The sequence below is a fragment of the Choloepus didactylus genome, chromosome 4, assembly GCF_015220235.1.
Source record: "Choloepus didactylus isolate mChoDid1 chromosome 4, mChoDid1.pri, whole genome shotgun sequence".
Taxonomy (NCBI): domain Eukaryota; kingdom Metazoa; phylum Chordata; class Mammalia; order Pilosa; family Megalonychidae; genus Choloepus; species Choloepus didactylus.
Window position 1 is genome coordinate 61,944,604 of NC_051310.1, and position 25,912 is coordinate 61,970,515.

Below are 25,912 nucleotides of genomic sequence, written 5' to 3' on the forward strand. Positions count from 1 at the left end.
CGCCGGGCTTGCGCGGGGACGGTGGGGGTGCGCGGCGGGGGCAGGCGCAGCGCCGAGGGGCGGAACCCCCAAACTTTCCTCCATCTCAAAAGCGGCGCAGGCCGGCGCCACCCTTCTCCTGCGCGCCTACCGGGGATCCTCGGGTGGCAAGTCCTGCTCGCTTCGCTGCCCTACCCACCCCCCGACCCGGTCCACACCGCCGCCATGGCGAAGCCTCTGACGGACCAGGAAAAGCGCCGGCAGATCAGCATCCGCGGCATCGTGGGCGTGGAGAATGTGGCCGAGCTGAAGAAGAGCTTCAACCGGCACTTGCACTTCACGCTGGTCAAAGACCGCAATGTGGCCACCCCCCGCGACTACTTTTTCGCGCTGGCACACACGGTGCGCGACCACCTGGTGGGGCGCTGGATCCGCACGCAGCAGTACTACTACGAAAAGTGCCCCAAGGTACGCACCCGGGGTGGGGCGCGGGGGTAGTCCACACCGCCCTTCCTGAAGCCGCACCCGGTTGCTCCTTGGCCCAAAGGCCTCCCTCCTCGGGGCTCTTCGAGTCCCGCACCCGGGCTTTTCCCCGCTGCTTGCAGGCGGCGTCCGCGGCGCCAGCCCGGAGTGGGCAAGGCGGCGGCGGCTGGGGCGGGGGAATCTCCAGCGTGATTCCTACCCACGCTGTGCTCACCTCGCCGTGGGGAAGCGCCTCCCGGTGTCCAGGTGACATGTTTCTGGGAAAGGGGCGGGCGGCCCGGGGGATAGATTGAGTCACCTCACCGACACCCCACTCACGTCTCCGCGGCGCTGCCCACCTGCGCCCACTGTCCTGTCCACCCCCGCGGACCCCCAGTGAGCAAAGCACAGGCCTTTCTAGCCTGTCCACTTCACAAACGCTTTTGGAGCATCTACTGTCAGCATTTAATCAAGAACGAAGGGGCGCCTCCTGACCTGTATGCTAAGCACACTTCCAGGCATTCGACATGATTCAGCCCTGAACCGAATGGCAGACGAAAACGCCCTCGCTTCGCAGAACTTAATGGTTAGGGAGGGGAGACAAACATAGACTTTGTCAAATGGTAGTAAGAGCTAAGAAAGAACAGAAAAGGGGGTTGGGGAAAAGGCAGGAAATAGGACTTGAAGGGAGGCGTCTTACTGCCTGTAGAGGGCTAGCTAGATTGATGCCATGAGTGGAGGACCAGAGTGTCCCGGGCTTCTCGAAGTGACCTCCTGAGTGTGGTGGACTCTGCCCCACCCCCACTTCCAGCGAGTGGGTCGTGGAGCTCCTGGGCTTCTGAGGATGGAGCTGCCGAGGACGGCAGTTCCCAGACCCTCCTCCACTGCGCTGGCTGGAATGAAGAGTTCCTTAGGGTGCTTTCACGCACCGCAGAACACCACCTCTGCCTGTCCAATCTGGGGAAGGGGGGAGGAGGAATTGGGAAGACAAGGCAAGGAGAGGGATTGCTGCTAGGGTGAGTCAGCAGCTCAGGCAGCTCGAGAGAGGTGGGTGGGAGCCTGTATCAGGAAGGGAAAATGAAAAGCTGGTTGGAGGCATATCCGAAAAGGCCAAAGACTGGCATTTATACTGGAAGCAATGGGAAATACCTAAAAATGGTAATTAGGAATTTTTTTTAAATAAATAAAAGCACAAAGAAGAAAAGAATGGTCCATAATCCCAGTGCCCAAAGAACCCCTATAAGAATTTTTACAAGAGAACAGAAAGTAGAGTCTCAGGGTAAGAAATTGTAGCTTAACAAAGCTTTAAAATGGAAAGCAGCTTTTCTCCACTGCAGAGGCCTGTGCCTCTACCCAAAGGTAATAATTGCTGGAAGCTATTTATGTATCTTTAGAAAAACTTTGTGCATACATATATATACTATATGTTTTTTATTGCACAGAGGAGAAGCTGCTAAGCACACCTTACTGCAGTTTGCATTAAAAATTATTTTAAGTTTTTAAGCTTGAGTGTAAGATGATGAGCCATATTTTAGAACCTTACTTTCCCACCCTCCACCTCCATAGAACTTAGCACCATAGAGCACACGTACCTTTTATGTTTCTCTTCCAGGAGCTTCTCTATGGTTTTCCTGGTTCTCTGGGTAGCTGCTTCTCAGGGTTCTCCTCTTCCCCAAAAGCCAAGTACTCTGATAGTGATCCACTGGTAATAAGACAATGAAAATGACTCATTCAGCAATTGTTAATAATGTGTTCTACTCCTTGGCAGTCACTCATCTAGGCAGGATGATCCCTGCCCTGATGGAGCATAGAGCAGAGCTGGCACTTGTCTCCCAGCCTCCTCTCCCATCTCCCCTAATCTATATTAACTCTGTACAGATGAATCCCAAATCTGGATCTCTAGTCTGACTTTTTTTTTTCAAACTCTACTCCTACATTTCCACATGCTTATTGAACATACTTAGTTACCTCCTATTTCCTCAAACTCCACGTGTTCAAAATGCAAATGGTTTCCCTCCCAATCTTGCTTCATCTTCTGTTTCCAATTTTAATGGCATTGCCATCCTGACAGTCACCCAAAGAGAGACACAAAACTTCAGTCTCATCCTGGACTTCCTCCTATATTCCCCATTCAACAAGTTGCCAACTTCTGTTGATTTCTTCAGGTTTCTCTTGAAATTACCTGCTGTCCTCCATTCTCACTTCTCTGCCTAGTAGAGGCCCCTGGCTATTGGTTTATTGCAATAGACTGCTAAGTGGTTACCTTGCTTCCCAGAAGTTGTAAAACTGGCAGCCTGGGGATGTGTCTAGCCAGCAGACGTATTTAAGCAGTTTAATTTTCAGTGCCTTTGGGCAAGAATGCACTCTCCAGTTCTTGGCCTGGTACTCCTCACTGTTTTATGTCACCTCCATTACACATTTATTTTCTTCGCCTGGTTCCTGAAGCAGTTTGGGTTTACAATTCCATCCTGTTCTATGCGCTGTAGTCTGATTTAGTGTCCTAAAGCAATACATATTGCCGTCTGCTCAGATACCATTTGCTCCCATTACTTGTCACTGTCCTTAATCAAGCATTTTAGGCCCTTCTCAGTCCAGCTGAATCTGTCCTTCCCATCTTATCTCCCATTACCCTTCTGTACCTACCTTGCGCTCCCACCAAAGCAATTTGCTGCCCCATCCATGCCCTGTGCCTCCTCACTCCCTGGTTTCTGCCTGCATTGCACCCAGTACTTAGAATGCCCTTCCCTCCGTGTGTCTCATGCTCAACTCTTGGCTGTTCCCCGTCTGTTGCATACATCTTCCCAGATGTACCCTGACCTTGAAAATGTCCGCTTTTTCTATAACATACATAAAATATTAGTACTGTAGTACATGCATGCAATTATAAGATATTGGAGAATGCTCAAATGTTTTACTGTTAGGGATATGTAAAAAATGTTTGAAGGACGAATAGGGAGAACTATTTTTCAAGGTTCTAAATATTCCTAAATACAACTGAGGTTCCCCTCACACCAAATTTATCCCCCTCAAAATAGGGAATTACCTTAAATTCAAGCCCTTAGAGATTCTGTCATGTAAAGAGTTACTCCCTTAATTACTTTATTTTGAACAACATATTTTCTGAGAAAGACCCATTAACTTGAAGTGTTTTAAGAACGTGCTAATTTGGAATCATCAAAATGGAGGTAAGAAAATTTAACACAGAGTAAACATTATTCCTTGGGGCAGGACCTCACAGTTCCAAGTGTTGGCTATATACTGTAATTATAAACATGCTTTTTATAGATCATTAAAAATAAAGCAATGCATAGTAGTTATATGGTAGTGATCATAAAAATACACCTAGGGAAAGGAAGAAAAGAAACTGTCCTGGCATTTTGCAAATTAATATTTATGGTTTGAGGTACTGTTCCCATGAGAGCTGGACAACAGCCCCAGCTAAGGGGACAAGTGGAGCCACGCACCTGTTTAGCCCATGTCTGCCCCAAGAAAGGTAGCTTTTTCCAACTCACACAGAACATCATTGAATAGGCTAGTGAGGGCCCTGGTGACAGCATTATAGACATTCAAAATGTGGCACAACTCAAACAACTTAGGTAAAAATGAAGATGATGTGCTCTGGAAAATAGCATTAGACGACCCACTAAAACACAGCTATTGACTACGGGACGATTTCAAATTCAGGTATTTCATGAAATGAGTTGGAAAGAATGTAATTTCCAAACTGACCTTTTATATAATATTTGATTTTAAATATACATATATAACTAAAAAGTTAAATATTATAATAGGCATTTATTATATTCAACTGCATTCATACTTTTAAAATATATTTTCAAGTTGGCCAAATCATTTTCTTTTGGGTTCTTATTGGGAAATGGGGGCGAGGGGATGCCTTATATACAAGGTAAATTTATATTGGCACATCTACAGAGTTTTGTTTTTGGAGAAGAAAAGGGGAGCTGTTAGAGAAGAAAGGGGGAGCTGGCACGAAGAATAAGATATTGTAAAAGGTTATATATAATGAAGTTACTCATTGATCCTATTTTTTAAAAAGTTAATAAACTGTATATGTATATTAAAAGATTTTAGGTTAGTCTGGCCTTGGCATTCCTTACTTTCAACTCTGATAGTATTTCTCTAGCTTTTTTCATGTCAAAGGCAAACAATTTCTAAGTTAATGGAGAAATCTCCTATTTTATCAAGAAGAAATACCAGTAAACCTTAAGTAGTGTTTTGTTATTTGAAAGCCAGCAAATAGACTTTCTAGAATAATTTCAATTCTAAAGTAATCAATTGCAAAACTATTTGCGGTAATTAGTCAAGGAGAAATACTTTGTAGTTACGGAGTGTACCTTGTGGGAGTTTGTCTTTGTGTTTCTTGGATGAATTAAGATGGTCATAGCCAACACACCTAACCCTCACCTGCAGAAGCACTCTATAAATATTTTGCTAATGAATGGGGAAAAAATGGCAGTCTGACTTCCTGCTTGTCCAAAACAGATGCTTTATTCATGAGGTTCATGAACAGGAGGAAAAAGAAAACAAAGTGGTGTAATGCATTGAATATAATCCAGTTGGATGAGTTTGCTTTTATTCTCCTTGTGGGTAAAAAATGCTGAATTGGTTTGCCAAAATAATGTATAAAATGGTTTTCCAAAAGGCTGTTGTCAGTATGCTTTTATTTAGAACCTGTAGCCATTCATACATCTATGGGAATCCCACTTGAACCTGTGTTAGTCATTCTTTCCTGTTTGTTTCTTTTTGGTGACCTAAAATATGACCTTGTATTTTTATGTTGACAAATAAGGCTGACCTCAGAGAGTCTACATGACTTCTCTTTTTTCTTCATTTCAGAGGGTTTATTACCTCTCTCTGGAATTTTACATGGGTCGAACGTTACAGAACACCATGATCAACCTTGGTCTTCAGAATGCCTGTGATGAGGCCATTTACCAGGTACGTTGTCCCCATTTTTCTCTCATCCTGTCCCTAAATTTCAAGTTCAGTTCAAGAACCTTGAGGGATGTAGCAAAAAATACTTGGAATATTACATTTATAAACCTGGATCTCACAAACTATTAGAAATATAAACTACTGATGATCTGTGGTTTAAAAGAAATAACAACAACAACAAGTTAGCTAGTTATGCCTCATGAGAATTTTCTTTTGCAGTCAAAGTTCTTTATAGCATACCCTGGCAAATTACATTTGAGAAGTTAAATCAGAACAAGACCTTAGGAAGTAACTTGAGTCTCTCCTACCAGAATCTCAAGCATTACTTTGGGCTCCTATTTACTCTTTAAGAAATGACCAAAGTTTGATTGGTATTCATTTATCAAGGCAATGTGTGAGAATGATAAGGTTTTAAAATTCTCTTGTCATACTTTCTCTGACTATTGCTTAATGAGATGTAAAATGCATTTCTTTCTTAAAGGAGGAGCCTGAAGTCTTAAACCTAATATACTGGTTTGTTTTTTTAAGCAATTTTATTGAGATATATTCACATACCATACAATCATCCAAAGTGTACAGTCAGTTGTTCACAGTATCATCACACAGTTGTGCATTCATCACCACAGTCAATATTTGAACATTTCCATTACTCCAAACAATAAAAATGAAAGTATAAAAGAACACCCAAAACATTCCATACCCCTCCTCCCCCCATTATTCATTTACTTTTTCTCCCCATTTTCTACTCATCTGTCCATATACTGGAAAAGGGAGTGTGAGCTACAAAGTTTTTCACAATCACATGGGCACACTATATAAGCTCTATATAGTCTTCAGGAATCAAGGATACTGGATACTAGTTTGTTTTTGATAAACCTCTTCAATCGTTTCTTCCCTGAGCTTTACGTATCTCCATACCAAAAGCAAATTGTCCTTAACTTTTATGATATAATTGAAAGGAGGATTCTGCATTTCAAAGACAAATTCTAAATGAGCCTCTGTTCAGCCCACTCCTTTTCTTTGGCCTGGTGGTGTTCCCTCTTATGTCCACCTGTTTGTCACTAAGGACTGGTTTCCTTCATGAGGGCTACACTGTAAAGCACATTCTGTAAAGAACCTTCGCAGCTCCCCTCCACTGCCTTACTCTTTGCTTCTCCTGATAGCAGCTGAAAATAACTTATCTCCCTTGGAATAAATAGCATATAGCCAGTTGGAATGAAGTGATCCACCTCTACTTGCTCAAGATTCATATCCTACTTTAGACGTAGATTTTTAGAATTTAAAAACTCCTTAGAGTTAGCTCTAATAGTTGACTTGCACAAGGACCCCAGTAAACTCTAGTCACCACAGAGCAATTTGAAAGCCCCATCAATAGTGAACAGAAGCAACGCCATTTTTGGTCTTTCATAATATTTATACAAAAGGCAACTTTCTATGAAAAGATAGGGATCAGAATGGGTGGCTTTATGGAAACCAAGGCATCATCTTCTAGCACAGTTACATCTTATATGTATGTTTGCAAATGTGTAGACTATTTTTCATTTTAAATATCTCATTTCATGGATTTCATGACTTTCAGTTAAGAACACAGTCATTTCATAACAGCCCGTCCTCTAGCCAAACATAGGTTAGATTACCATCTAGTTAACATAGGGCAGGTTATTTAATTTATCTGGCTGTCAATTTCTTATTGTAAGATAAGAAATCCAAACACAGTGACCTCCAGGGCTGTAGAATTCTGTGCTGGTGTACTCTGGCTATTTGATTCTCAGATACTTTAGGGCAGGGAGTGGTCTGGCAACCAATCCCATCCGTCTCCAAGGTTGCAGATGTTTGTTAGCTTCCAGCAGCCTCTTATCCACCCCAGAGAGAGGTAGAGGATTTTGGTCCTGTCAGCTGGTCCACATGGCTGAGGTTTCCCTGACTGCTGTCAGACCCCAGTCTCATGGGCAGTGACTCATTAACTGGTTTTGGGTTAACAGCCTTTGGCCCTACTAAGTAAATATGTTGTGGTAATGAACAGGTGATCTTTAATCCATCCAGTAAGATCTGGCCTCATACCTTTTGATAATTTTCAAAATCCTTTAGCTCAGTTAATGCCAGCTTGGTACTGGACTATTTCGCAGGTTTTAAACCTGTTGCACAAAAAATAATACATATAATAATAGCTAATATTTATTGAGAAATACTTGCCTGGGAATAATTGTAAATGCTTTGCTTATATAATATCATCAGTTATCCTCCCCATTTTAAAAATAAGACAAGTGAGACATAGTGAGATTTAGTAGCTTGCTAAGGGTTATACAGCTAGAAAATAATGAATTGGTGATGGTCACTAAGAGCCCATACTTTTTCTCTGTGGCTGCTATAACATCTCGTAATTGCATCTGCAGCCGCCAGCCCCTGCAGTGGGTATCTGATGTCAGAATCAGCTGTGAGGTAGCTGACACTAGATTGAGAATGCACAGATAAACCTGGTTTCCTGACCCAGAGCTCTAGGAAATGGCTGTTATTTCTGAAATGGCCTGCATTTGAAGCCGCATCCAGTGTTGTTTTCCTTTCAATCACCAGCTTGGATTGGATATGGAGGAGTTAGAAGAAATTGAAGAAGACGCCGGCCTCGGCAATGGTGGTCTTGGGAGGCTCGCTGGTAAGTGACAATCGATGCCTTCTCGGATGCCACGCACGGCCCTTCTTAGATTCCAGAAGGGCTTCCCAGGAGGGGTGTGAGGTGTGACCTGGTTATAAATGCATTTGTTCTTGAATTTGCACTGTAGTTTGATCAATTCTAGACAAACAGTAGAGAAGGGAACCTGAACAAAAGAGACATTGCTTAAAACCCTTGGAAACATTGCTTAAAACCCCTATGTTAACCAGATACTTCCTGTTCACTTAGGGTTTCCAAACGGGCCTCTGTTCTTCACTGTTACTTGTTCACAGTGGCTCAGTTCACATACTGTTGTGGTATGACCTAAGTTTTTGAACCATTGTCTTATTGACTTGTGTCGTCTTGTCTGTTTCTTTCTTTTTTTTTTTAATTCAGTTTTATTGAGATATATTCACATACCATATAATCATCCAAAGTGTACAATCAGTTGTTCACATTATCATCATATAGTTGTTCATTCATCACCCTGATCTATTTTTTGAACATTTTCCTTGTACCAAAAAAGTGAAAATAAGAATAAAAAAATAAGAGTTAAAAAAAGAACACTCAAATCGTCCCCACCCTCCTGCCCTATTTTTCCTTTAGCTTTTTTGTCCCCATTTTTCTACTCATCCATCCATACACTGGATAAAGGGGAGTGTGATTCACAAGGTTTTCACAATCACACGGTCACCCCTTGTAAGCTACCTTGTTATACAATTGTCTTCAAGAGTCAAGGCTACTGGGTTGCAGTTTGATGGTTTCAGATATTTACTTCTAGCTATTCCAATACATTAAAACCTAAAAGGGGTTATCTGTATAGTGCATAAGAATGCCCACCAGAGTGACCTCTCGACTCCATTTGGAATCTCAGCCACTGAAACTTTATTTCATTTTCATTTCACATCCCCCTTTTGGTCAAGAAGATGTTCTCAATCCCACGATGTTGGGTCCAGATTCATCCCCGGCAGTCATATCCCACATTGCCAGGGAGATTTACACCCCTGGGTGTCAGATCCCATGTAGAGGGGAGGGCAGTGTGTTCACCCACCGAGTTGGCTTAGCTAGAGAGAGAGGGCCACATCTGAGCAACAAAGAGGTACTCAGGGGGAGACTTAGGCACAATTATAAGCAGTTCTAGACTCTCCTTAATTGTAAGCAGGCCTAGCCTCTCCTTTCTGTTTCTTTTTAATTGACTAGTGGATAATGATATACTTATTATTTTGTGGGTGTGATTTAGCTGATTAATATCCTTTTTGTGTGGATGCAGTTTAAGTTCTTGGCTTTATCCAGAGAATTAATGTCAACTGGCATAGAAGGAAACATTACAGATATACTAACAGCCCCATTAAATTTAAAATGTGTATACCTATGACCAAGCAATTTTGCTTCTTGATATCTACCTTACAAAAACACTCAAACATGTGCACAGGGAGGCATGTGGAAAAAAAAAAAAATCATCACAACATTGTTTGTAAAAGCCAAATATGAGAATTTAAATGCCATTCAGTAGAGGAAAGGCTAAATAATGTCCTATTACAGAATAATGTGTGGCAGACTAAAAGAATAAAGTTGATCTCTGTGTACTCTCCTGGATGGATCTCCAAGAAAAAAATCCATCCGCATTAAAAACGTCCAGTGGTCAGTCCCGTCTCTTAAGATAGTCAGCCCCGTGGGCAGTGAGAGACCCAGCGTGCAGCTGCCCTCCCCACCAAGCCCATTTCCACCACCAGCGATATGAGCTTGAGGAGGCTGCAGTGCCCCTGGCCCGGGGTTGAGACAGGCGGCAGCTGTCTGTAAGGCAGGTGGGTGCCAGGCGCCAGCAGGATGGAGAAGAGCATGGAAGAGGAGGAGAGGGGCGGCAGCGAGTTGAAGATGGACGATCAGAACCACAGCAACTGGGAGGCCGTGGTGAACATGGACGGCTTCTGGCAGCCTCCACTGCCCCCGCCGCCCTCCCCATCAATCCCAGCTGGTGTCTGGGAGCCTCTGTAGGGTGGGGAATGGGGGGGCAGCTACTGATGGTGCCCGCAGTCTCCTTGGAGAGGAAGGGCTCTCGATGGGGCCACCGCTGGAGGCCAGTGGGGTGATCATGATGCTGAAGAGCTGCAATGCGGCTGCTCCCTTGGCCGAGGCGGCCCCCACCCCCACCCCCACCCCCAGCTCCACTGTCAACATCAACACCTCCACCTCCAAGTTCTTTTGAATGTTAAAACTATTGAAGATTATAAAAGCATATACTGGTCAAAATTGGATGGTGCCATAGATCAACTTTTAACCCAGAGTCCTGGTGACTATATCCCCATATCCCCTGAACAGATACACAGTTGTGTGTATAAATGTGTATGCCAGCAGCACTGGAACCAATGTATAGTGATCTGATTAAAAAGATGGTTGATCACTTAGAGTCTCAAAGGAGCTGCAGGCCAGCCCTCCAGATCTTTATATTGAAAGATTTAATATAGCTCTTGGACAATATATGGGAGCATTACAGAGCATTGTGCCTCTTTTCATATATATGAATAAATTTTACGTTGAAACCAAGCTTAACAGAGACTTAACAGATGCCCTTACAAAGCTATTTACAGAACATGTTGCAGAAAAGCATTTACAGCCTTCACTCACAGAAGCCCAGTCAATACCATTTCAGGTCACACCTTCAGCTATGGCAAGTACTGTGAGAGGCCCCGTATACTTTCAGACCAGAGCGGGTTCAGATGGCTCCAACTCTGTTCTCTAAATTTATTCCAAGCATTCTCCTTCTGGCGGTAGAACATGAACTTTCTGAATATGTTGCTCAAGATGAGAAACTTCAAAGACAACTTATATAGAATGGTGACCAGTCCTCGAAGAGAGCTGGAGATGAGGTGGCTTATAACAGCTCAACAGCATCTGCAAGTTCCAGAGGGTGCAGATAGTGAATGTATCGAATGTACTTTTATTCCTGAAAAGAGGACACACTGGAGCTGCAGAGGAGCACAGTGGGGGTCCTGTAGGCACTCTGGAACTCTGTCACAATGCTGTTCTTGGAAGAGGTTGTTGGACTTCTTACTTTGGTTTGTAATTTTAAAAAACAAAACTAAAAGAAAACAAAACAGTCCTTTGCTGCTAGATGTGAGGATGATTTTGAAAAAGGACAATCTTTTAATGAGTTTATCTACAGGTTCCATGAGGAACAAGTATCTTGAAAAGTGACCATTGCTAAGTGAAAGCTGGCAGCCAAAATCAGCAGCTTCCTCCAAAAATATGAGAGCCGAAGAACCTTTTTTTCTGAAGCATTTGTTTTCTTCATTTGTATAGCTGGCACTGCAGAGTATTGGTTTCTCATCAAGACACATTTTGCTTTAAAAACAGATCATTACAATACAGTGTTTTTCACCCTTAACCAAAATAACCTCCTTTAAAAGGATTGGTCTAACGTTAGAAAGTCTTATTAAAGGAAAACGCTAACTCTGCTTTTGCTATAACTTTTGCCCCCATCAGTTCACAATTTCTTCTACTCTGTGCCTTGAGCCTTTGCACTTTGCAACTGTGTAACCATGTTGTCAAACTCACAGATAACTTCCTGAAGAAGTTTGTGGTGTCACAGAATAACCCACTGAAAGAAGTCAGGGTATGGCTTCATAGCTGGATGCTAATTAAATGGGAAAATAGAAACATGCTGCACATGGGTCGATTTCCCCCCTGCTCCACTATGAGCATAGTCCTGTAAATGCTGGGGACCAACTCTTGTAGAACATTAACATTCTCTCCATCACTTAACCTGATCTCACCAGCTGCTGTGACATTGGCAGTATGCAGACCTAAGGGTGAGAGGTACTTTTAAGGCTCTCTTTTACTATTGTTGAGAATTTATCCAACAGAAGAGCTGCTTCCCGTGATGCTCTAGGGAGCAGATATGGTTATTAAATCCAAATATAACCAGTGGTGTAGCATTCTAATCCATTTCAATTTTAATGGGTGGGATATGTACTTACCAAAAAGAAGTCTGCATCTTTTAAACATTGTGTTCTTGAGTGTAATAGGGAAGAGATAGCACTGCTGCTTTGAGGCTCCCTCCCAGCTGAGGCAAAGGTATATTTTTTCTTCTCCACCCACAGTGCTATTTAGTTCCTTATAAAAGGCTCTGGTGCTTATTGTAGTTGTTGTTGTTGTTGTTGTTGTTGTTGTTGTTGTTTTTTGAAGCGTACTCATAATTTTTATTTTGTGTGTGCGTGTGTGTGTGTGTGAGTGTGTTTAAATCAATAAGTAATCTAGGACTAGCATTATGTTTGCTAGCCCTGGCATTTGCTTGATACATAAGGTAAAGAAAGGAATGCTTTAACGTTTTGTACTTTGCTGAAAATTCTTTTAACCAGAGTCTATAAAACATTAATTTGTTCTTATATTTTACTATTTCTTTTTTTTTTGCTCATAATTTTTGAAATCAAAGGAAAACAGAAAGATGTGGCAAGGAAAAAACGGTTTTCTTCTCAATTTTGCCTCAATCTAAATTGAGCATAAGCTTCGCTCTATTCTGCTATGTCAGACTAAGATATATCTTTTCAGAGAACTTGGGGAAAAAAGAAGACATATCAGGGATACTGTCACGTTTCTAATTTGCAGGTTTTTCATCAAGTCGACTGCAAATTCAGTTTGTCCTTTTTTGGTGTGGTGGATGAGAGAATTAGAAATGTGATATTGGGCGAAAGTAAGTCATCTAATAGTAGAAATCCTCAATTTGTAAAATATTTATACAGAGAGGTAAATTTAAAAGTTTTCAGATTTATTTTTTCCTAAGTAGTTATCAATTAGAGTTGGTGGGTTTTGTGAACTTTGAGTTGGAATTGGACTCATTTAACTCTGTGAGCATCTTAGATTGTATTTATAAACAATGAAATACTGTTAGAATTTATTCAGGTTCTCATTATGACCTGTACAGTTTGTTTTGCTACATTGGTAACATTCTAGTTTCAAGGAAGCATAATGATATTCCATTTTATAATGAAGTGCAAATTTTACTTTTCTCAATGGAGTATTGGCTGCAGGCTTATAAATAATACCTGGAACTGAGTTCCCTCCTGAGTGGTTTTCGTAATTCTGAAAGGAAGTCAATTTGTAACATTTCCTCAAATGTTGATGAATTCACCAGTATCTTAATAATATATTCAAATGCATTTCCTGGGAGAGAGCATTCTATGTTGGTCAGCAATAGAACTTTTCTGTATAAAAGCACTGTATGATGTGAATTGGCGTTGAAATCTTTGGATGATTTTGTGTTATTAAGTTAATCCAGAAATATTTTATATTGTCTTTTTATTGTGTATGTGTTACTCAAAGGTGAGTAAAGGAAAGTTTGCAAAATTTTGTTTCTCTAAATATCTGTACAATGACTGCAGTTGATTCTGGGTCTGGGCTTGGTGCTGGAAAGCCATGTTGGGACGGCACTCTAGAAAGGAAATACATATTCTCCCAGTGCACACAACCTGGTTGTTTACTCATCTTGACCACTCGAGGTACCTTGCAATATGAAGAACTTCTTTAAGTTGCAATTCATCTTGCTTATTTTATTCAAATTCTTAACAAAATTCTTAATTTGTAATATGAAAAGAAATACCATTTGGCCTCCATTTTGTATTGACTAAGCATTGTCTGCCAGAAAGTATTTTCTTCTCATGTTTACTTGTGTTCTTCTTGCCAATACAGTTTACAGAGAGTCTGCAACCCTGCTAAATACTGGCCTTTGTGGGGCCCAAATCATTGAAGACAGAAAATTGTACCTACAGGCTGATTATCTGGTTAATCAGTGCATGTAATTTGTTTGACTGACTAGTATGTATGTATAGCCTGAAACTGGGCCTTTAAAAAAGAAAACCAGTTCATGTTTTAGTCCTTTTCTGCTATAAAATCACCTTGAAATAATAACATGTAAAAGTAAATAGTGAATAGATAATTTTTTGAGAGATGGTACTTATTTTGAAGGTTCAGTAACAGTGTCTTTTTGAGCTTCAATAACAGTGTCTTCTCATTGCCCCTGTTGTTACGTCAGCATCCTGACCTGACAGGAGCAGAAAGCAAAAGCTGGTAGAGTGACACTTACCTAATAGTTTAATGAAAAGAAACACAAACCTAAGTGTATGAGTTGTGCATTATTAAATTTTCTGTAGAAGTTGCTTTCTATGTCCCTTTTATGAGTTTGAAGCAGTTACCCTCCCTTTCCCCTTTGCAGTCTAGGGTTAAAACTAATTTGTAAGTAACTTAGATTGCAGAAGAATGGATGCCCTTGTCCATGAACACTGCACATGCATCTCCGGTGCTGCAGAGTTGCTATACACCCTGCTTTCTGTCTGGTTGCAAAAATGCACGTGTAAATAATTCCTCAGGAAGAGTTTGCACTGGCATCACCTTACAGTATTTTGTACTGACCAAACAAGGGATTTGAAAGTCTTTCAGCACAAAAGGATAACTTCAGAATGGTGGTATGTATGTGTACTAGCAAAAGTAATGGTGATCTAGCAAACATAATTGGTTTCTGCAGTTTTAAAGTGAGCAGGAGCATTTGTATCCTACTATTTAAATAATCCTGTTTACTCTCCCTTCCAGATTTTGTAGTTTTATTGAGGCTGGCTGTATCTTCTTCTGTGTTTTTCTTTCCTGTTTTATAGCAGCTAATTATTTCCATTATTGTCATGTAAGAGGCAGTGCCCTTGAGCTGAAATTCAGTTGTTTAATAAGCAGCTATTATTAAAATAACTGAGCATTGTTTGTGAGTTTACACTAATCTGAGATATTAAAAACTTTACAACTGATTTAAAAAACCTGCATTAGCTATATCTGGCCACTGTTTGGATGTTTTGAGTTGATTTTTTATGGTGTCTCATTGAGCTGCTCAGCTTGGAGTATTATTATGTTTCCTTAGTCCAAGTCTAGCCCTCATAAGGGGACTTTACAGTTTGAGGTCAGAATGTGAGTCCCATGATTGACACCCTATAGGAGGTTTATAGGACCTTTTTGGTTGTGATTACTGTTTTCAATAAGATTGCATAGATGAAGTTCACTTTTATCAGAAGTTAAAAATGGAGGTCATAGGAGTTCATGGAGAGGTAGTTCTCCTATTGCTTTCATTACCCTGTTGAAATTTGCCCTAGTTTCTGGCCACCAGAATATATGAAAGGAGCCCTACCCTTTTCCAAGGGAAATGATTCCTCCTCTGCCCCAACTGTGTCTTAACTGAGTCATGGATACCTTCCCTACTCCGCTGCCTGAGACCCTAATTTGAGTTTGAACCTCTTCCCAGAGCCAAGTGGCAAAAGTCCATGTACTATTTCTGCTTTTGTTGATGGAATGACTGGGGGGAGAATTAAAGAAAATGCTAATCAGAGGTACGTTTTTATAGGACCCTACTATATATTTGTACACATGCTAGTTGGAAATTATCTTCATTTCTGGTTGGACTGCATTGTTTAGAAAAATGTTAATAGTTTACCATTCTGGGAAATTTATCGTATGACTCTGGGGTTAAGAATTCTGTGGTTTGAAAAAATAAATATTTTGTATTGATTTTCACATGTCATTTCAATATTGTAACTGTGCTAAATGCAATGAGACTGAGTATTCTCTTAGGTGTGTTTTATCAAAACAGATGGCAATTTAATTGCTCTCATTTGTCATTTGTCAATATGACAGTTCAGGAAAAATTATTTGAATATGAAGTTGTAGGGAGCTATGGCTGGAAACAGGAAAGCTTATGAAAAATTGAGGTCAAATGCAAGCAGGAAGCTTTTGCCCCACCACAACCCAGAGCAAGGACGAAGCAATGAAGTCTAGTCCCTGGTGGTGCTTGTTTGTCAGAAGGCCTGGTGGAGCTTAGAAGAGGGTATTCTGTTCATCCAAGGTGAACATTATTAATCCAAGGTGAAAAAATGGTGGATGAAACTTACTGACCTGGGATTCAAAGCCACTGACTTTGGCTCTGATCTTTAACTTTTGATGGATTTTGAATCACTCCTTTTGTATTAGGGTATATATCATCACTCTAAAATATTGTGGTTAATGAAATAAGTATTGTACAGATTTAAAAAAATGTACAGTGAGATTACATTCATGTTTTTTTAATTAAATATTTTTATAGGTATGTATATATGTGTATCCATAGAAGAAAGAACTGGAATTTTAAATACCAAATTGCTCACCATTACCTCTCCTAGGGAGGAGCAAGAATTGGGGCATGGTGATCAACGGGATGCCAGCCCTGTCTATAACATTTTAATTTTTTACAAGGAGAATATATGTATACAAGGAGAATATATGTATTACTTGTGAAATTCAAATTTAGTAACAAGAATGTACTACCACTCATGCATGTATCAGATTATACTCTATGAAAAGTAAATACCTATTTCTTCCCTTTTTGAAATGGTTCAAAGTATGTTAATTATACACACACTTTCAAACGTGCATGTGTTTAATCTTATTTAATCCTTACTAAACTAGTTGGGAATGCTTTAACATGAAATTATTCATAGAAAACACTGCCTTTGGGATACTTGCTCCCTTCTTGTGATTCAGTCATCAGGCAACGCAGCAGGCTTTCTTTTCCATGGGTCCCTATGAAGACTGGCAGAGCCAGTGGAATGTACATCTAAGAAAGGGGGCCCGCCTGGCTGCCTTTTATGTAGAGCCCCCTATCTTCAGTATTTTTTGGCTGAGTTAACCCCACTCTGCCTGGCATTAATGAACCAGTTCCATTAGTTGACTGCAAATGGCAAAAAGCGAAGTGACGATTGAGGCCGAATACATATCAGAAGAGTGAAACTAAGGATGTGCTCTCAGCTGGTATCACAGCCAATTGCTTAAAGGACCTGAGCGATGACACAGCACACTTTGAAAAGTCATGGCTTTCTTAAAGTGACAGCAAAGAAAGCACGTATTACCGGGGTGCTCATTCTCATCAGATGACTTCACCACTTGCCTGACCAAAAAGATTGGGACCCTGTTCTGGTCGGGCCGAAGGATAAGAAGAATGAGGACTCAGGAAAAGCCAAACAGCCACAATTAGGACAGTGGGAACAAGAGTTGAGCCAGGCCACGTGTCACAGATGTGAAAATAACCAGAAGGCTTTAGCCGCTTGAGGTTGTAGTTCTCTGTTTTAGGATTCCACCGTAAACCAGACTCAGCCCCTTTCTGTCTGATCACAGCTTTCAGTGTTCCTTTCAGTTTCAGTTCCTACTCTAATCTCCTTATTCTTTGGATATTTCTCAGTTCAGATTTCTGAGCGGGAGACTGTTTAGCACAACACCTCAGTTTGCACCCGACTACAAGATAGATCCCGGCCCATCCTGTCAGTTGACTACCTTTGCTCTGTCAATCAGAATGCTTTTGGATACAAGCAACAGAAAATCTAGTGAAAAATGGTTCAGCCAAGAAGGTTATTGGTTAGTTTTCACAGAACAAGAACTCCAGAGGTTGAGCCATTTCAAGATTAGTCTATTCAGCAGCACAATTATGTCAGATCTCTGGGTCTCTGAGGTTCTTTTGGCTTTCTCCTCATGGAAGAAAAGATGGCTGCAGCAAGGAAAATCTTTCCCAGAAGTCTTTGCCCCTAGCAGACTTCCTAACCCCTGGATAGAATGGCACTGCGTGCCCATGCCAAAACCAATCACTGGTGGAAGGAATAGAATTGCTACAATTAGCCTAGAAGCTTAGACCAGTCAAGCAAAATTCACTTTCAGGAGCAGGGAAGAAGCTCAGCCTTGCTGAAGCATAAGGCTGCCTGATATCTGCACAACATTAGAATGCCAGTAGGCATTTACAGATGTTCAGCTTGTCAGGTGCCGTAAAGGGATGGGTCACATGAAAATTATGCTCTCCTAGGGCTGTCTTTTCCAGCAGGGGTCATGGAGACAGCTTCCCTTAAAGAGGGCAGTGTGGGTACCAGGCACCATAGTGCACATATCTGATGCAGGTCAGCTCCCTTTTATATTCTTAAATGAAATGCAGATTCCCTGGTCCCACACCCAGAATTCCTGATGTATTCAATGCACACTGGCATCTGGGAATCTGCATTTTTAATGAGCAGCCTAGGAGCTGGGATGAGGTTCATGCTGCAGAATTCCTTCTTTCACTTCATCATCCTGAGTTGCTTTTTTGAAGACCCCTAATGATATTTTAATCCCCACATCAGTTTTTCATTTCTCACCTTCCTTAACTTCAAGCATTTGTAATAGCTGACCTCCTCACAAAGCTTCTCCTTTGACTTCTTCAGACCCACATTCACTTGGTGTTTCCTAAGTTTTTGGTGGCTCCTATCTTTCCACCTGCTTTCTTTTACCCTCATGCTCCTGGAATAAGAAGATACCAAAGACTATGCTCTCACTTCTTTTCTATCCTCTCTCCTTGGAGACTCTCTGAAGTTTTTACTCCCTGACCTCTCTCCAGGGTTTCAACTACACCTTCCCAGCTGTCTCCTGGGTATTGCTTTACTTTCCCACTAAACTACTTTCCTTTCTGATTTACAGAAAATAGAACCAGAGAGATTTTAAGAGATTTTTTTGAAATTTAGAAATAGTAATTAGCCAGTTGTGTATAAAAATGACTTGACATGTTCTCATATCACATGCTAGTGATAATATAAATTGGAGCAAAATCTCTGGGGAGCAGTTGGGTATTAGTGTATCAAAAGTAGAAAATCTTCATACAGTTTAGCTGAGCAAAACTCCATTTCCAGGAGTTTATCATAATAATCAGAAATCATTGTGTCATCGTATTCATTGAAACCTAGTTTTTATAATATTTGAAAAATAGAAACAACTCAATTTCTAAAAATAGACAGTTAAGTAAATTATGATATGCTTATACAGCCATTAAAAGTAATATTCTTGAAGAAAATATAGGAATACAGATAAGATTTTATAACAGTATGTATAGTATAATCCTAATTAGGATATGTCTAGGATACATGCAAGTATGTACAGTCAGTGGTCATTGCTAGTTTAGGCAATATTTATTTTATTCTTTATATATTTTCATATTTTCTAAATTTTCTATAGTTTAATTTTAGCATTAGAAAAAATGTTATTTAAAAAATTAATGCCCACTGGGTAGTGGTCTCTATGTTTTAAAATATAAATGCGATTTCTCATAGAAAAATGTCTTGTGGCTGCCCTGTTTCTAGAAAAGAAAATGAAACTTTGACAAAGCTTAATGACTATGCCTTTTGCAATGTCTTGTGCTCTGCTTAATTTAGCCTGCTTCTTGGATTCCATGGCAACCCTGGGACTTGCAGCCTATGGATACGGGATCCGATATGAATATGGGATCTTCAATCAGAAGATCGTAGATGGATGGCAGGTATGTGAGCTATCTCAAACCTAAACTCATAAAGTTTCATCCATAAGGATTCTCTTTCACAGTGTTTTGGATGCTTTATCATATGTGAGCATTTAGAGTAGAGCTCTAATTTCTCTGGCCAGTGGGTAACAGCAGTGAGTACCGTTGGTCTTCCTTCTTTGGGGTGGAAGTTCCCTAAGAACAGGGAGTTTCCAGTATCGGTCACCACCAGGATGGCAGTGCCTGGGCAGGGCCTGGCTCTTGCAGCTGCTCTGAAAGTACTTATTGAATGCCCGGATGTGGACACGTATACTGTGCAACATTCCATGCTCTGTAGCTTGCAAAGCAGAGGAGATCTATTGACTCATGATCTCCCCCAGTAATCTTAAGAGATTTTTTTGAAATCTTCTCGTGAGAAGCAGGTCATTTGTCATTTTGTAAGTAAGAAAACTAAGGCTCTTAAGAAATGAAGTTATCTCAGGTGGTGCTGTTGATTAATGCGTGTCTGTATCCCCAGATTCAGGATTCTCTTCTACATTCAGAGTCTCGCCCTCCTTAACATGCCTATCTTACAAGATTTATAAACTAAATGTTCTAATTTTTTATAAGATGAAGTCAGGCAATCTTGTAAACTGTTACATCAAATGAACCTGGCACGTGCTTAATGTGTGTAATTTTTGTGCTTCATAAAACTTTACACACACAGTAATCAATCCATAAAAATGACTCATTTTACATTAAATAATCAGATCGGATTCTTAGGTGTTTGTTTCCTTTATCCTTGGTGACTCCGAGTCTACACTCAGCCCTAGTGTGGACAGTTGTCCCTGATGCTAAGTGCGATTTAGGCTTTCTCTCCCCATCCCTGTCTCATACACAAGAAGATATTGGATTGGGCTTCCAAAAGGCCCACACTCAGGGGCCCCTCTCACACTTCTGTGACTCAGCCCAGCAGCAGCTCAGGGACTGGATGTGGGCCCTATCCTGGGGCTAAGGCCAGGGAACGGGGTGACCTGAGGAGGAGAAGCTTCAGGCCACTGCTGCCGCCCTCCCCACCCCCAGTGTTTGGACACTTTTTGGGCCGAAGAAGGAAGGAACTAGAAGGTACAGTATGATGAGAGAATGTGCCAAGGAAGAAGGCTCAGATGGAGAATACTGGGACGTATTGGAAAACAAGCTTCCAAATCTTGCTAAGGACCAGGGCTGTTTATCTTCACCTATGCCTAAGTAAATAAAAACTGGGAGTCAACATGTTGTTGAAGAAAAGTCTGGGCCCTGGAGTCTGAGACCTTATTTTTATCAACTCATGACCCTTTTAAGGTATGTTGCCTCAATTCAGTTACTCCAGGTGCTCAGTAAAATGTTACATTTATCTAGGAAAAGAAGGATAATTTAATAAATGGTGGTATTATATAATAAAATTTAATATAGCCATTTCAGGGAAATGGGAAATAGTTCATGATATGTTAGCTGAAAAAGGAAGACATAGAATTAAATGGATGATGTGATTTCAACCATCACAAAGAAGCCAGAGACAAGTGCTAGAAAAAATACAACAAAGCTTCAATAGTGATTATCTCTGGGATGTGGGACTGCAGGTGACTTCTACTATCTTCTGTTTGCTTTTCTCCATTTCATAAGAAATGTGTATCTTATAATTATCATCATAATAAAAAGTGTGTAGTAATTTATAATATAATATAGTAATAAATAGTAATAAAATGTGTATTTTATAATCATATATAGAATTAAAAACAAAGGAATGGGTTCCCTTCCCCCAATGAAGTAATCTAAAGTTACATGGTTAGAAGCCTAGCTTGCAGGCATTTTCAGTATTATCAGCCTTTTGACACAAACTGACCAAACTTCCAAATTTGTCATCCATTTTCAGTCCTTGAAAGCATCCTATGTGGTTCTCACTATGCTCCAGAATGTTTAAGGATTTTGTTTATCTTTTAAATATTGTTGTGTGAAAGATCTGAAAGCAACTCAACAAGCCAATCTCAAAAAATAATTTCTCTCAACTGCATTTTCCCCCCAAACTTTATGAAAGGTCATTCTTCATTAATCATACCTACTTTTGCTACTTTTAAATGGTCTTCATTCCATGAAATCATCCCTTTCTGTTCTATCAAACCAACATAGTATATATTCCCAGTGTCTTTAAAGAAAAAGAGACCAAGTGGCTTTTGCTAGTTAAAAATATTCTTAAGCTAGCCTGACTAACCGTCCTCACTTCTTGGGGTTTTATTATAATTTGAAATTGAATCAGAAGGACTTGTAATTTTATTTACAATCTCCATTGCCTATTGGGATGAGATTTTAAAGGTCAAACATAAAATATATCATACTATAAAAAAGGAACCATTTTCATAAAAACAAAACGCATCTGCCAGGAAAGCAGTGTGCCTTTTCAGAGCATGGGCCCTCGCCCCATGCACAGGTGTCACTGCTCTAACAATAGCAAGTTTGGAGAAGGCAGATGAAAATTTCACAAGCTGGGAAGATTTTAAAGGTTGATGGACTTGTAATTTTGAGCCTGTCTTCAAGTAAGACTTGCACTAATAAAAAGTGTTCATTGGGAAATCCTCTGGGGAAAATAATTTTATTGCTAGTATTCTTGATTTATCATGAACTCTAACAGGGATCCTTGAAACCTTATCAGAAATGGTCCTCTAGGAAAATAACTGGCCCCTGGGGAAAAGAGGGATAATTGCACCAGCCTCACATAAAACTTGTTTTTTAATTACCTTATTTAGCATATAAAAAAACATTTCCGTAGAATTGACATCTTAATGACATTTAGTCTTCCTATCCATGAACATGGAATATTTTTCCATCGTTTAAGGTCCCCTTCTATTTCTTTTAGTAGAGTTATGTAGTTTTCTTTGTATAGGTCTTTTACATCTTTGGTTAAGTTGATTCCTAGGTACTTGATTTTTTTAGTTGCTATTGAAAATGGTATCTTTTTCTTGAGTGTCTCTTCAGTTTGTTCATTTCTAGCATATGGAAACATTACTGACTTATGTGCATTAATCTTGTATCCCACTACTTTGCTAAATTTGTTTATTAGCTCTAGTAGCTGTATCATCGATTTCTCAGGGTTTTCTAGATATAAGATCATATCATCTGCAAACAATGACAGTTTTACTTCTTCTTTTCCAATTTGGATGCCTTTTATTTCTTTGTCTTGCCGGATTGCCCTGGCTAGCACTTCCAGCACAATGTTGAATAACAGTGGTGACAGCGGGCATCCTTGTCTTGTTCCTGATCTTAGAGGGAAGGCTTTCAGTCTCTCACCATTGAGTACTATGCTGGCTGTGGGTTTTTCATATATGCTCTTTATCATGTTGAGGAAGTGTCCTTCAGTTCCTACCTTTTGAAGTGTTTTTATCAAAAAGGGATGTTGGATTTCGTCAAATGCTTTTTCAGCATCTATTGAGATGATCAATTGATTTTTCCCTTTCAGGTTTTTAATGTGTTGTAATACATTGATTGTTTTTCTTATGTTGAACCATCCTTGCATGCCTGGAATGAACCCCACTTGGTTATGGTGTATGATTTTTTTAATGTGTCTTTGGATTCGATTTGCTAGTATTTTTTTTTTTTTATAACTGTACTATTTTTTTTTTATTTTGTTGCACTTGCTTTTTTTTTTTATCATCATTTTATTGAGATATATTCACATACCACGCAGTCATACAAAACAAATTGTACTTTCAATTGTTTACAGTACCATTACATAGTTGTACATTCATCACCTAAATCAATCCCTGACACCTTCATTAGCACACACACAAAAATAACAAGAATAATAATTAGAGTGAAAAAGAGCAATTGAAGTAAAAAAGAACACTGGGTACCTTTGTCTGTTTGTTTCCTTCCCCTATTTTTCTACTCATCCATCCATAAACTAGACAAAGTGGAGTGTGGTCCTTATGGCTTTCCCAATCCCATTGTCACCCCTCATAAGCTACATTTTTATACATCTGTCTTCGAGATTCATGGGTTCTGGGTTGTAGTTTGATAGTTTCAGGTATCCACCACCAGCTACCCCAATTCTTTAGAACCTAAAAAGGGTTGTCTAAAGTGTGCGTAAGAGTGCCCACCAGAGTGACCTCTCGGCTCCTTTTGGAATCTCTCTGCCACTGAAGCTTATTTCATTTCCTTTCACATCCCCCTTTTGGTCAAGAAGATGTTCTCCGTCCCACGATAATTCTACCCAATTCTACCCAAACTCATCTACAGATTCAATGCAATCCCAATCAAAATTCCAACAACCTACTTTGCAGACTTGGAAAAGCTAGTTATCAAATTTATTTGGAAAAGGAAGATGCCTCGAATTGCTAAAGACACTCTAAAAAAGAAAAACGAAGTGGGAGGACTTACACTCCCTGACTTTGAAGCTTATTATAAAGCTGCAATTGTCAAAACAGCATGGTACTGGCACAAAGATAGACATATAGATCAATGGAATCGAATTGAGAATTCAGAGATAGACCCTCAGATCTATGGCCGACTTATCTTTGATAAGGCCCCCAAAGTCACTGAACTGAGCCATAATGGTCTTTTCAACAAATGGGGCTGGGAGAGTTGGATATCCATAGCCAAAAGAATGAAAGAGGACCCCTACCTCACCCCCTACACAAAAATTAACTCAAAATGGACCAAAGATCTCAATATAAAAGAAAGTACCATAAAACTCCTAGAAGATAATGTAGGAAAACATCTTCAAGACCTTGTATTAGGCGACCACTTCCTAGACTTTACACCCAAAGCACAAGCAACAAAAGAGAAAATAGATAAATGGGAACTCCTCAAGCTTAGAAGTTTCTGCACCTCAAAGGAATTTCTCAAAAAAGTAAAGAGGCAGCCAACTCAATGGGAAAAATTTTTGGAAACCATGTATCTGACAAAAGATTGATATCCTGCATATACAAAGAAATCCTACAACTCAATGACAATAGTACAGACAGCCCCAATTATAAAATGGGCAAAAGATATGAAAAGACAGTTCTCTGAAGAGGAAATACAAATGGCCAAGAAACTTATGAAAAAATGTTCAGCTTCACTAGCTATTAGAGAGATGCAAATTAAAACCACAATGAGATACCATCTAACACCGGTTAGAATGGTTGCCATAAAACAAACAGGAAACTACAAATGCTGGAGGGGATGTGGAGAAATTGGAACTCTTATTCATTGTTGGTGGGACTGTATAATGGTTCAGCCACTCTGGAAGTCAGTCTGGCAGTTCCTTAGAAAACTAGATATAGAGCTACCATTCGATCCAGCGATTGCACTTCTCGGTATATACCCGGAAGATCGGAAAGCAGTGACACGAACAGATATCTGCACGCCAATGTTCATAGCAGCATTATTCACAACTGCCAAGAGATGGAAACAACCCAAATGTCCTTCAACAGATGAGTGGATAAATAAAATGTGGTATATACACACGATGGAATACTACACGGCAGTAAGAAGGAACGATCTCGTGAAACATAGGACAACCTGGATGAACCTTGAAGACATAATGCTGAGCAAAATAAGCCAGGCACAAAAAGAGAAATATTATATGCTACCACTAATGTGAACTTTGAAAAATGTAAAACAAATGGTTTATAATGTAGAATGTAGGGGAACTAGCAGTAGAGAGCAATTAAAGAAGGGCAATAATCCAAGAAGAACAGATAAGCTATTTAACGTTCTGGGGATGCCCAGAAATGATTATGGTCTGTTAAATTCTGATGGATATAGTAGGAACAAGTTCACAGAAATGTTGCTATATTATGTAACTTTCTTGGGGTAAAGTAGGAACATGTTGGAAGTTAAGCAGTTATCTTAGGTTAGTTGTCTTTTTCATACTCCCTTGTTATGGTCTCTTTGAAATGTTCTTTTATTGTATGTTTGTTTTCTTTTTAACTTTTTTTTTCATACAGTTGATTTAAAAAAGAAGGGAAAGTTAAAAAAAAAAAAAGAAAGAAAGAAAAACAAGGGAAAAAAAAAAGATGTAGTGCCCCCTTGAGGAGCCTGTAGAGAATGCAGGGGTATTCGCCTAACCCACCTCCATGGTTGCTAATATGACCACAGACATAGGGGACTGGTGGTTTGATGGGTTGAGCCCTCTACCATAAGTTTTACCCTTGGGAAGACAGTTGCTGCAAAGGAGAGGCTAGGCCTCCCTATATTTGTGCCTAAGAGTCTCCTCCTGAATGCCTCTTCGTTGCTCAGATGTGGCCCTCTCTCTCTGGCTAAGCCAACTTGAAAGGTGAAATCACTGCCCTCCCCCCTACGTGGGATCAGACACCCAGGGGAGTGAATCTCCCTGGCAACGTAGAATATGACTCCCGGGGAGGAATGGAGACCCGGCATCGTGGGACGGAGAACATCTTCTTGACCAAAAGGGGGATGAGAAAGGAAATGAAATAAGCTTCAGTGGCAGAGAGATTCCAAAAGGAGCCGAGAGGTCACTCTGGTGGGCACTCTTATGCACAATTTAGACAACCCTTTTTAGGTTCTAAAGAATTGGGGTAGCTGGTGGTGGATACCTGAAACTA

The 25,912-nt window shown here is 40.2% G+C and overlaps 1 protein-coding gene and 1 pseudogene across 1 annotated transcript in view; both read left to right on the forward strand.

The window, feature by feature from the left end:
- Positions 1-204: 204 nt before the first annotated feature.
- Positions 205-25,912, forward strand: part of PYGL (glycogen phosphorylase L) — a 54,549-nt gene continuing 28,841 nt past the window's right edge. The window contains exons 1-4 of the mRNA XM_037832737.1: positions 205-447; positions 5,299-5,400; positions 7,969-8,047; positions 19,270-19,373. Coding sequence (XP_037688665.1) covers positions 205-447; positions 5,299-5,400; positions 7,969-8,047; positions 19,270-19,373 — 528 coding nt within the window. The remainder of the gene's footprint in view (positions 448-5,298; positions 5,401-7,968; positions 8,048-19,269; positions 19,374-25,912) is intronic.
- On the forward strand, positions 9,128-10,962 carry LOC119531466 (annotated as a pseudogene).